At 38.7% G+C, this 13,271-nt stretch overlaps 1 protein-coding gene across 1 annotated transcript in view; it reads left to right on the forward strand.

Moving 5' to 3' along the window:
- Positions 1–13,271, forward strand: part of LOC100254494 (uncharacterized) — a 30,072-nt gene that overhangs the window by 5,349 nt on the left and 11,452 nt on the right. The window contains exons 3-5 of the mRNA XM_019225465.2: positions 5,614–5,910; positions 9,252–9,329; positions 9,446–10,017. Coding sequence (XP_019081010.1) covers positions 5,634–5,910; positions 9,252–9,329; positions 9,446–10,017 — 927 coding nt within the window. The 5' untranslated portion in view covers positions 5,614–5,633. The remainder of the gene's footprint in view (positions 1–5,613; positions 5,911–9,251; positions 9,330–9,445; positions 10,018–13,271) is intronic.

The following is a 13,271-nucleotide window of genomic DNA, read 5'->3' on the forward strand; positions in this document are numbered from 1 at the left end:
CACAACCCCATCGTCAAAGAGCAATGTAGGAAAAGATGATCTGTTGATTCCTCATGCTTCATGCACAAAATACAAATATTAGGACTAAGAGCTTTGTAGGGTCTTCTCAATTGTAGCATGTCATTAGTATTTACCTTCTTGTGTGCCACTAACCAGACAAAAGACTTCACTTTGAAAGGGACTTGAGAATTTCAAACGAACTTAGAAGGAAAAACCGGAGGAGAACCAGAAAATTGGGATAAGGCTAGAAAAAAAGATTTGACTGAAAAAAGCCCTGAAGAAGATAAAGGTCAGGATCTGGCATCTGAAATTGAAGGTGATAGATGCAAACCATCAAGTGTCCGCATGAGGCCTTCTAAATCTTCTATCTGAGAATCTGAAAAGTTACGACGAAAATTAAAGTTCCAAGAGAAAGGACGAGTAGAACCGAGAATTGAAGAAATAGAAATATTTTTATCCAAGACTACTCTAAATAGTCTTGGATATTGGGATCCCAAAGATTGGTCCCCCCACCACAAATCTTCCCAGAATCGAATTCTTTCCTCATTTCCTACCACAAACTGAGTAAACATGGAAAACTCCTGAAAGACTTGTGCAATAGCCTTCCAAGGACAACGATGTGACCATTTGACTAAAGTGTTAGCATCCCAACCATTAGAGTGTGATCCATAAATGCTTAAGATGACTTGATGCCATAGAGCTGAACCCTCTCTAGGGTACTTCCACAACCATTTCCCTAAGAGAGTGAGATTCCTTAGAGAAATCTTCCCAAATCCCAATCCTCCTTTTGCCTTCGGATTACACATTACATCCCAACTAACTAAATGATCTCTTTTACCTTCCCCAATCTCTAACCATAAAAAATCCCTTTGCAACCTCTCAATTTTTGCAGCCACTGAAGCGGGTATCTTAAAAAAGGAGAGGAAGTAATAGGGCATGTGGGTGAGGCAAGATTGGATAAGAGTTATCCTTCCTCCAAAAGATAAATAAGCCTTTTGCCACCCATCTTATCTTCTTGAGATTCTCTCAATCACTGGATTCCAAAAGCCACAAGCCTTGGGATTCCCTCCCAAAGGAAGACCTAGATAGAGTATAGGTCAACTAAAAGCCTTGCAATCAAGCAACTCAGCCAAACAAGAAAGATGATTTTGATCAAGATTGATGCCATAAATATTACTCTTGTCAAGGTTAACATTGAGCCCAGAAATATGCCTAAACACTAGCAAAAGACTCTTGAGAGTCTGCAGTTCTTCCTCCCTAGTGTTAGAAAAGAAAATGGTATCATTTGCGAATTGCAAATGGGACACCCTAATTCTGTTTCTACCCACCCTGAAACCCTTCAACAAATTTCTTTCCTCTGCTCTCAATAACATCCTGCTCTGTACATCTGCGACTAAATTAAACAAAAAAGAGGATAAAGGGTCGCCTTGTCTTAAGCCTCTAGATGCCTTAACCACCCTTTAGCGTTTCCATTTACCAAGACTGCATAAGATACCGAGGACAAACAACCACTCATCCATTTCCTCCAACTAGGACTGAGGGTTCTTCTCCAACATGTGATCCAAAAAATCCCAACTCACAAGATCGTAAGCCTTTTCAAAGTCAATTTTGAAGACGATTCCTTCCTGCCCTGATCGTCTTTTCTCATCCACTATCTCATTGGCTATGAGAATCGCATCCAATATTTGTCTTCCTTGAACAAAAGCGCCTTGAGTAGAATGGATGGTTTCATGTAGTACCCCTCTTAGACGCCCTAAAAGCACTTTGGCTATTATCTTGTAGAGGCTAGTGATCAAACTAATGGGTCTAAAGTTTGAGATTTTCTTTGTTAAACTTTTTTTGGGTAACAAAACTATGAAGGAGGCATTAGTGCTTTGATTGATAATCCCGCTTCTGTGAAAACACTCTCACTAAATCCTCCTTGATCACATCCCAAAAATCTTAAAATGCTGCAATGGTAAAGCCATCAGGCCCCGGTGCCTTATCCCTATCCAACTGAAAAATGGCCTTAGAAATCTCTTCTTCAGTGAAAAGGGAGTCCTACCTAGACGCACTTTCTTTCGATATAGGGAACCAATCTAAACCTTCAACACTCCAGGACTCTCCAGTAGGACTCGCGTAGAGCTTTTCAAAGTAAAGTAAAATCTCCTCTGTGATACTCTTAGCATTATTCAACACTAAGCCACTTTCATTCTCCAACACCTTGATAAATTTCCTATTTCGTCTGCCATTAGCCACTTTATGAAAAATTTTTTGAGTTACAATCCTCTTCCTTAACCCATTTCACCTTGGCTTTTTGTCTCCAATGAATTTCTTTCCTCAAAATTAATTCTTCTAGCTCCCATTTTCTTAAGGCTCTTTGAACTAAAAGATCAGAAGTGAGACCCCCTACTTGCTCAATGGCATCAAAGTTGGCTAAATCGTTGAGGATGCTTTTTTTCCTTTCATTTAGCTCTCCAAAAGAAACCTTTTCCACTCTTTCAAATTGGCTTTAACAAATTGTAGTCTCCTCATGAACTTGTGACCTTCCCACCCATTTCCTTGAAAACCTCTCCACCAATTTCTAAAGTTCTCCTTGAAACTAGGATGTTGCAACCACATATTCTCAAACCTAAAAGGTGTTGGGCCCCACTTGAACGGGTTGGTATCCAAAACAATCGGCCAATGATCCGATGTCCTTCTAGGAAGAGCTTCTTGAAGGCCTTGGGGAAAGAGATGCCCCCGCTCATTTGAGTAAAGAAAATGATCCAAAAATGTCCAAAAGCTCCACCCAAAAATCCTTCCTAAATGATGGGTTGTTTGGGCCATAAACTGCAGATATCCAAAGAGGTCCGCATCCGTCCAAAGCAAACTTGACTGAGACCGAGAAGGATCCTATTACTTCCTCACTACGCGGTTTTTTAGAGTCCCAAATAATCAAAATCCCACCTGAAGCCCCGCTCGCCAGAAAAGCAGCTCATTCCTTATTTCTGACTGTCCAGACACTACCCACAAACCTTCTGTCATACTTCACCTTTTTTGTTTCCTGAATCATCACAACATCCGGATTCTTTGACCTCATAAAATCTTTAACCACCCTTCTCTTATTCCTTGATCCCAAGCCCCTGACATTCCAATTGATAATTTTCATGGAGAAACTCACAGACCCTAAACCACCAAACTAGTTCCAACAGGTCTCAAATACCTGTGGACCATCTGTTCTTCCTCCTAGAATAAACCTTAATATCTAGAGAACTTAAAACCTCACACTTTAGCCATTTTCCTGGGGGACATGCCATCTATTTGAAACTCACCCGATGGAGAGACCACAATATCACCCTGGCTATCTGTAACCAGGTTGGAAACCTCCTTGGGCAAGCTGGGTTTAGACTTACTAGGGTTAAACCTCTTGGACATCTAGTTTGATAAAGCAAACTGGGTCTCTTCCTCATCACGGACAGGAATGCCAACATATTTTTGATAAAAAGTGCCAACAACGTCTTTTTTAGAAAAAATTTCAGAAATTACTCGATTTTCCATGGGAGACTGAGAAAGAGAGACTAAACTAGGAAGATTTGGACCAGAGGGACTTAACAAAGGAAGTGCAAACCACAAGAAGGGAAAGAAGAAGACTCGGGTGGTTGAGAAGGTGAATACATGCATACCTCCAAGTTTTCCACTCCCGGCATTTCACAAATCCCCTCAAAGCTGAGCCTTTTACCTCTGATTTCTGGACTAGAAGGTGAATCCGTGACTGATGAACCACGAAGATCGGACCTCACTCGGCCCAAAAAACCTTCTTTGTCTTCTTCGAAATGGGGATTGCGCAAAGCCGCTTCGCCTCTTGACGACGAGGCCCCTTCCCCCGAACACCGCTTTTGATTCCTTGATGATTGACAGTGAAAGAGAGGACTAGCTTTGAATCCTCATTCCAACTGAGATCCTGTCCCGAAATTCTCTTCCAATAGACAAACTTCGCTAACTGATGATGTCTTCCCGAGGAAAAAAGGCTCGCTGCAACTCCGAAGTCCTTGTCGGTGATCGAAACTTGGAGGAAAAAGGGTAGTCCATAGCTTCTTTGAAACGACCTTCTCTTCCTTCTGCTTAGAGCCTCTCATCTGAACCTCAGAAGCTTTCTCCTTTCTCACTGCAGCATCTTCTTCCCTTCGAAACAAACCCGTCTTAACAGAGGTCTTCGTTTCTCCTATTCTTTGGCCCAACCACGACGGCCTTTTAAATTACAGCCCACGATTGCGGCTGAAGGTGGGCTAGGGTTGGGAAGAGATTGGGCCTTTCTCTCGAAGGCCCGACCATCCTCTTCAGAGAAAGCCTCGTCCCTGCCGGCCCTAACTTCGATTAGACCTTGAGAGTGTGCAAACAGCGGGACCACCTTTGCTGAAGATCTTGCGCGCTGGAACGTTGAAGACGACAGTGCTACAGTCTCGTGGGCTTGAATAACAACTAGACCAGCAGGAAGCCCACAATTTTTCGTCCCAATTTGGGCCCTAACAGGTTGGGCTTTAAACAAGGTCTTAGGCATAGTGGGCCCACTAATGTTTCCTTCCGCTGGGCCCAGAAGACTCCCTTCCCAGCCATTCTCCCTTTTGGACGCCAAGTTTGAACTTGAAAAACGATAACGTGACCGGGGAAGAAGCCTCCTATTCTTTGACCATTGAGAGACGCAACCTCCCACTTTCAACAACTCGTCCCTGCTACAGGTTGACTCAGACCTGAAAATGTCGTCTTCTTCATCTTCTCCGGTGATTGTAACTGTGATTGTGAATGTCCAGGCCCCATCTTCCACCTCTAGCAACGCTGGTAGCACGACATTTGGAAGCATCTCCACCCATAGCTTCACCTTTGACAAGTCTACAAGCTTTAAAGATTCCTATGCCACCTTCGTTACCCTCCCCCACTTCTTCATAATGAATTTCAACTGATCTTCATCCCACAAGTGAAAAGGAAGACCTTTTAGTTCTAACCAGCCCTTTTTGAATTTTCCAACAACAACCATATTTTCTCTTGGCGACCATCTCCTCAGGAGAATAGACCTTCCTCTCACTAATAATCTTCCTTGCTCTTGGAACCATTCAGCACTCCTTACAGAATCCACAAAGAAACACCCCTTGAAAGCGGAAATAGGGGTTACAGACACCATTCCTTTCGTACCCATCATCCTCGCAATAGCTTTTCCTACGTGAGCCCATCAATATAAATATGACAAACTATATTCAGCTCAGCATTATTGTTTGTCTTTTATTTTCTGAACCAACTTTCTTTTGAGGAATCTGTATTTTAGTTGTGCTTTAATTATTAGTCACTTCTTTGATTTCTTTCTTTGGTTGTAAAATTTGTATTTTGATGGTTGTGGTTTTCTCTATTGCATATGACAAACATCTAGTTGTAAATGATCCTTCACAGTCTCTAGTTCATTGGGCTGGGGGTTATTCTTGTTAGTCCTATTAGTTATAAGTTATGGAAGATTTTACTTCTATGAATTTCTGTACTGACTGTTTTTATTTTGATATTTTAATGGCAATGGTGCATGTTCACGCATCAGTTAACTTCATCTTTTTTATCATAATTTTACATATCCAACATCTCAATTATAAGACATCTTTTATAATTTTGCAGACATTACTTTTGGTGTGAAAATGAATTTTTTGATGCGACCTTCCCATACTGCACATGTAGACAAGCGACCTGTTCATGAAATTTCGAAGGGTGCACAACATGTGACAGAACCTGCATCAACTTTGGAGGGTCTTATTGCTGAAGAATCATTTTCAAATAATTATATGGATGAGGTTAAAGATGAAGTTGGAGGTGAAAATGGCAGTTTTGCCGGTCTAAGTTCAAAAAGAGACTCTCCTGTCCAGGACAACATCTCAGATGTTACTGAAGAAGAAGGATGGATATCTATTCCATACAGTATTCCCTCACTATTTCAGTTTTCTAATTTACATTGACTTAACTAGCACTATGATTGTCCACCTGCACAAACACATTTATGCATGGGTATACAGTATACTCACATATATGTATCTGCATTGGAGCATGTTTTTCATAAGCTTTAATTTGGCTTATTAGTAGGCTAAGATTTATTTGTTACACTAAATGCTTGAACCTACTAGTTCTGCCTTCTTGTTCTTGTGAGAATTGAGCTTCAAATATGAACAGAACCGTTCCTTGCTATTTGTATTTTATGTTACTATGTACTATACTATAACATCTGTTGTTTTGAAATCGATGGGACGTCTTAAGCTTGAGTCTCGTTGTCATGCTGGCATTCCTGTCTCTCCATTGAGTCAAAGACATGCAAATATACTAATAATGTCTTGTCATTGTCATAATATATCGATTAGACTAGAAAAGATTCAAAGGGACTTACTTTAGGGAGGGGGGCTTTGGTTAATAAGCCTCATCTGGTGAATTGGTTTGTTGTTTGCTTGGAAAAACAGAAAGGGGGCTTGGGTTTTAGAAACCTTTCAATTTTTAATAAGGCTCTTTTGGGAAAATGGTCTAGGAGATTTGTGAGTGAAAGGATTCCTCTTTAGGAATGGGTAATTGCGGGAAAGTACAAGCAAGACGATGGGGGGTGGTACACCAAAGAAGTGAGAGAGAGGTATGGAAGACAACCATAAATGGATGGGAAGCTCAAGATTTTAAGGTTGGCTCTAGGAATAGGTTAAAGTTTTGGAAGGATAAGTGGTGTGGGGATACACCTTTGAGGGATTCTTTCTCGGATCTTTATTCTATAGCCTGTTCAAAAGATGCTTGGATGGTGGATGTTTAGGATGGTGGTAGTTGGGGCCCTAGGTTTATTAGACAATTGAATGATTGGGAGTTGGAGGAGATAAAGGTCTTGTTGAGGAGGTTGCATGATCACTCTATCTCTTTGGGTATTGATAATATTATGGTATGGTTGGAGACAAAGAACGACAGCTTTTTAGTTAAATCTTTCTACTCCCCCTTGGCAAGCAGGAGAGCGGAGCCATTCCCTTATGGCACAGTTTGGAACTCTTGGGTTCCTGTAAGAGGTAGTGTCTTTGCTTGAGAAGCATCTTTGCCCAAGATATTGACTCAGGGTCAGCTTAGAAGGAGGAGTTGGACGATGCCTAATAGATGCTATATATGCAAAGTAGAAGAAGAAATGGGTGATCATATTCTTCTTCATTGTACGAAAGCTTGCATTTTGTGGTAGTTGATTTTTGCTCTATTTGATGTACAGTTGGTGATGCACTCTTTAGTGGGAGGGATGCTCTTGAGTTGGTGCAGCTCCTTTATTGGCAAAATAAGAAAAAAGCTTAGAAGGTTGCTCCTTTATCCCTATTTTGGATCATTTAGAGGGAGAGGAATAGGAGAGCCTTTGTGAATTGTGAAAGCTTAGACCAAACACTTCAAAGTTCTTTTTTGGGATTGGGTTAGAATGTACATTGGGAATGGTTCTTTGCAATTGTTAGATTTTGTGGACTGGTTAGGCTCTTCGTAGGGTGCGGTTGCTGGTTTTTTGGTATTTGTGCCTTTTTGCCCTTTGGTTGCATTGTATACATTGTCTATACTTTTTTATATTAATACAATCTTCATTTACCTATCAAAAATGGGAAAAAAAAAACACCAACCCAGTTTGAGGCTTAAGAAAGCAAGGTTTTGTCAAGGGAACTAGAAGAAATGACATTGTAGATGGAGATGTGTATATTGATTGTTTCTTACTCAAAATTATCAAAAGGATTTTGTGGCATTCCTGCTGATCTTTTGTGGCCTTTGAGCATAGTTATTATTTTTCTTATGATAAAAAAACTAATTTATTGATATTGATTCAATAAATTCAACAAAGATGAGAAATCCTTCCAAAACACACAAAAGTTGATCAAGGGAATGTAAAAGGAAATGTAAAAGAAATCCTTCCAAAACACTTTTTTTTTTGGTTAAGAGACTTTTGTCCTCCAAGTGTATAGGGCTTTGTAGTGTATGTACATTACTTTGTCTGTTTACAGTCTGTATAGATAATTATAGGTTTTGTGGAGAAGTATATGTTTCTGCTTCTTGATCAGCAATTGTACATCTTGGAAGGATTGCTTGTCTTTCTTTGTGTTTACCATTCAATGAAATGAAAATTTTTGTTTTTGATAAAAAAGGACACTTGGCTTGGCCTTCCTGGACATGAGAGCAGCTATGGCAATGGAAGAATTGAGAGGCCAATTTTTTACCTTTTTCTGCAGTTCCTTTGTCTTGGGTTTGGGTTTGAGATAGCTCTTTTTTCTTTTTGCTTTCTGCTCAGTTTTCTTTTACTTCTTATTTTTTGAATTTCTTCTCTCTAAAGGACTCCTTGTCCTTGTTATAAAAATCAATTTCTTGGGGAAAATTGGGGAAGCCTTAAATGGATTGTCTTTTATGCATTTCCTCCGATCATCCATTTCCTTGATTTGCTTCTTTGCAATCAACTCGAACATAAATCACTCCAAAGCTTGATGCTTGTATCGTTTGTGCGGATTACCTATTTAGTACTTAATTATCTATATAGCTAATTCAGATGGACTCAGTGGAATGGGGTGGAGAAAAGGGGAAGTAAATATAAGAGTAATTAAGTGAATGACCAACAAATTATTTTGTTTTCATTATTTTCATAATTCAAAATGTTAACAAACTAGCTGTAGTTCACTCTATCTGAGTGTGTGGAGTTTGGGGAAAATTTAGGTCTTCATTCCATGGGGAATACTCGTACTAGGGACCCAGAAAAAGTCATGTTAAAATTCCGTTATTTTGTTTAATACATTATGGCATTCTTACCAAATATAAGGATATCTAGACATAAGTTTATGATCTGAATATGACCATGTGTTTTTCTGGCTGGAGAAGTTCACATGAATATTAAAGAATACATACATATATATATATATATATATATATATATATATATATATATATATATATATATATATATATATATATATATATATATATATATATATATATATTAAATATATTTGTTCTTCTGCATCCTTCTTACCAGTATCATGTTGTTTTCTGAATTATTGTGCTATACTTCTTTAGTTTGATTTTCATATTTAATTAATGGTTTGCCTTTATATTTCTAAATTTTGCACTCTTTCATTTACTTAATCAATTTTACTTTATTTTATTTTGTGATTTGTACTTAAAACATAATTTTACTACATTTGTTTCTTAGCTTGTGTATTGTATTTAATGTGCTAAGGGAGAAAGTTTATATAATCAATGGGATATTCTCTTTGGTTTATATGTTCTTGTAGAGGGGCTTCCTGATAATTGGAGAGATGCACCAGACATATGTTCCTTTCGCTCTCTAGATCGCCCCTTTGTTTTTCCTGGTAGCTGTATCTTCCTTGAAACTCTTGTTTCTTTCAGTTTTGACTTGCATCGATGGTTTCCGATTTGAAGGGTGCTGTACTTGTTCTGTGGGACCTGAACTCTATTTATACTCCAGGTGAACAAGTTCATATACTGGCATGCCTGTCATCCTCTAAGCAGGAGACAGAAATTATAACTCCATTTAAGGTTGCTGCCATGATGAGTAAAAATGGAATAGGGCAAAGCACAAAGAACCATAGTGGAGAGATTGGAGATGCAAGCAATTCGATATTAGGAAAACTGGAAGTGAATCCTGTTGGTGAAGCTACTTATCGGAATGGTGAAAACCTGTTAAAAGAGAAGCTTGATTCTCAAAAGGATATTTCTGCTAGTGAATCTCTTCTTAGAATGGAAGATCACAAAAGACAAACTGAAATACTCTTGCAAAAATTTAAGTCGTCTCATTTTTTTGTTCGGATTGCTGAGTCAGGTGAGCCTCTCTGGTCAAAGAAAGGTGCTTCAGAAACATCTCTACAATTTTCTGGAGTGGCTGCTCCGAAGTCTACTGTGACAAAAACCAGAAAGACTGCAAAAGGCATGACTCCTCTCTCAGCTGTTATTGATAGAGGAAATTTTAATGCCAGTGTCTCTGGTGGAGTGGCAAGAAATATTGTTGATTGTTGCTCTCTTTCTAATGGAGATGTAGTGGTATGTTTTATAAAACATCTTGGTTCATGCAACTGGTTTTTTATGCTCTGATGAAAAAAAGAATTTCCATGAATATAATGTGTTATTGATCTTTTATCTGCTAAACAAATGAAGGCATGGTATTTGATGGTTTTTGTTTCAGTTCTCTTTTATATCAATTCAAATTGTTATTCTTGACTAAATAAATGAAAACATGCTGTGGGGATCATGCCTCTATTCTTCCTTGTTGAATATTTGTTGGGCCTTTTTGTCAGCACAACAGGATGGGGGTCTGTTGTTCTGGTGCTTGGTGGATATGGTCTTGGGTAGATGCTTGGCACTAAGTAGGCTTATTTGAAAATTCATGAAAGTAATTTTATTTGGTTTTTTTCCTTTTACCTTTTATTTGCTCTTTTTTTCTTCTGCTTCTCTCTCTCTCTCTCTCTCTCTCTCTCTCTCTCTCTCTCTCTTGGTTCAAGTTCTTATTCCTAACTGAGGACTATTGAATCCATATTTTAGATATATGAGGCAGCACTATGGCTTTCTGTTAGCTTTAGCTAAAGGAGATAAGTTGGGTAAGTTTGTTAAGATTAGGGAGAACTATTGGAAAACGTCCTTATTTTTTTATAAGGAAATAGCATACAACTGTATTGGGTTAGAAGTATATTTAGGAGATTTGGGTAGCTTGTATATTCCTGATTTATAGGAATTTGGTTTAGGGTAGTTACTTATTTTTTTGGCTTCCTTATTTTGTAATTAGCCATATATGTTTTTTAGCCCTGTACTCTTGTTATATTCAAAATTAGTAATATATTAGAAAAAGGGCTCTCCTAGTTGACATGGTATCAGAGCTTGGTTAGAAAGTTATGGATCGAAGTGCACTTCCAAGCAGATCTTTTACCAGCTTCGAGCAACATTGAGCCCAATTGAAGCCTGTGATTTATCAACAGGTTCTGATTGGAACTACAAGCCCAAGAATTGAGAAGCTTCTCAAAGGAGAGGTGGAGAGAGAGTGCAGAAGAATTGGAAAGTTTGAGAAATGCCTCCCATAGACACTCTCGGTTTAGAAACCCTAGGGTTTATGCAATAGTGTGAGTGGAGAAGAACAGTGAGAAGCTTCCTGTTGTCGTTTTTCTGCTTGAACCTTGTTTTTTGTTTTGTTATTTGATTGGCCTGTGTTGCCCTAGAAATCGATCTGTGTTCTTTGATTCCACTTCTTCTTCCTCGGTTTCATTCCCTTCATTGAAAATATGTCAGAAACCACCGAAGTCACCAGTGTCTCTGAGACGTATCTAACAGAACAAACATCCAACCATTCTACGGGAGATCTACCAAACATCCAGGTTGCCTATCAATTGAATGGTAAGAATTATCTAAAGTAGTCTCAATTGATCCGTACGTTCTTAAAAGGAGGAGGCAAGTTGAGCCATCTAAATGGTACTGGACCAAGTTGAAAAGATCCTAAATTCGAGGCATGGGATGAAGAAGATTCAATAGTGATGTCTTGGTTGTGGAACAACATGGGGTTGGAGATCAGTGACATCTGTATGTTTCTTGACACGGCTAAGGAAGTCTGGGATTTTGTTCAAGAGACATATTCGAAAGTAAACGATGTCGTGCAAATTTATGAGATCAAAATGAAGATGTTAGGCATAAAATAGGGTACTCATGTTGTCACAGAATACTCGAATTATTTGAAGGGACTCTGGCAGGAGATGAATCTCTATCAAAACATACAAATGAAATGCAGTGATGATGCGTCTCTCTTAAAGAGATTTTCCAAGAAGGATAGAATCTATGATTTTCTTGTTGGGCTGTATATGGAATTTGCTGTTCTAGTACAGATATTGTGAAAAGGAGACCTTTCATTAGATGAGACTGTTGCTCTAATAAGGGCAGAAGAAGGTAGACGTGGAGTAATGATTAAGACTCCAGGGACTGAGAGCTCGACCTTTATGACAAAGAATGCAAACTTGAAGATAATGACACCCGATCAATAGCCTGGCGGAGAAAATGGTCAATTAGACCTGTCCAAAGCCATTAATAAGGACTTCCTATGGCGCAAGTACTGCAAAAAGCCTTGACATACTAGAGAAAAGTGTTGGAAGCTTCATGGAAGGCCACAACAGTATCAGAGTAATAGAAATTGGTCCATGAGGGGTGGATCATCAAAGAGACAGGCTCATGTGTCTCAAACACAACTCGATAGTGAAGGCAATCCTCACGAATGAACTGAGTTGCACAGGGAGGGAGTAAGAAAGCTGAGGAACTTCTTAGGGACATTGGAGAATCTTGGAGCTACAGGTACTTGTTCTTTGGCACTCTCAGGTAAGACTTTATCTTTTGCACTAAGTGTCTTAGATAAAATCCACCTGGTTCCTGAGTCATTGATTCAGGGGCTACCAACCACATGACCTGCAACTCCCAAAAGTTTCTCTCCTACACCCCAAGTCCTGGTAACCTAAAAATCATCATAGTCAATGGAACTTCAACAACCGTAGCTGGCCAAAGTGATATTCATGTTAATCAATATCTCGCCCTCAAAAATGTCCTCCACATGCCTAAGTTGTATACAAATCTTGTGTTAGTACAGAAACTTACAAAGAATTTGAATTGCTTTGTGGTACTCTACCCTTTATATTGTGTATTGCAGGACCAGGATATGGGGAAGAGGATTGGATGTGCTAGGGAGAAAGATGTATTTTACTATCTTGAAGAGTCGAGTGGACAATTTGAGAAAGAGAATAGTTTATCTTTGTCCTTACTTTTTGAGTCTTCCATGCCATATAAAGAAAAGATTTGGCTTTATCACCATCGTCTTGGTCATCCTTCGTTTAGTGTTCTTAAAGTCATGTTTCCTATATCGTTCAAAGAAATAAGTGTCGAACATTTTCATTGTGCTGTTTGTGAATTGGCAAAACACAAACATGCTTCTCTTAAATAAGCAATAAAAAAACCATTGTTCCTTTCTCTTTAATTCATAGTGACATTTGGGGTTCTTCAACAATTCCAAATATTTCTGGGGTTTGTTGGTTTGTTTCTTTTATTGATGATTGTATTTGTGTGACATGGATTTATCCTTAAAAAAAAAAAACAGATTTATGTTCAGTCTTTCCTATCTTTTTCAATATGGTTAAAAATCATTTTGGGGTTGAAATCAAAAGGTTTCAGTTGGATAATGCAAGTGATTACTTTAATTAATTTGTCTTCATTCTTCCAAAAGGAAGGCATAATCCATGAATCTTGTGTTAGAACACCCCAACAAAATGGGGTTG

Source organism: Vitis vinifera, chromosome 2 (genome assembly GCF_030704535.1).
Source record: "Vitis vinifera cultivar Pinot Noir 40024 chromosome 2, ASM3070453v1".
NCBI classification, from domain to species: domain Eukaryota; kingdom Viridiplantae; phylum Streptophyta; class Magnoliopsida; order Vitales; family Vitaceae; genus Vitis; species Vitis vinifera.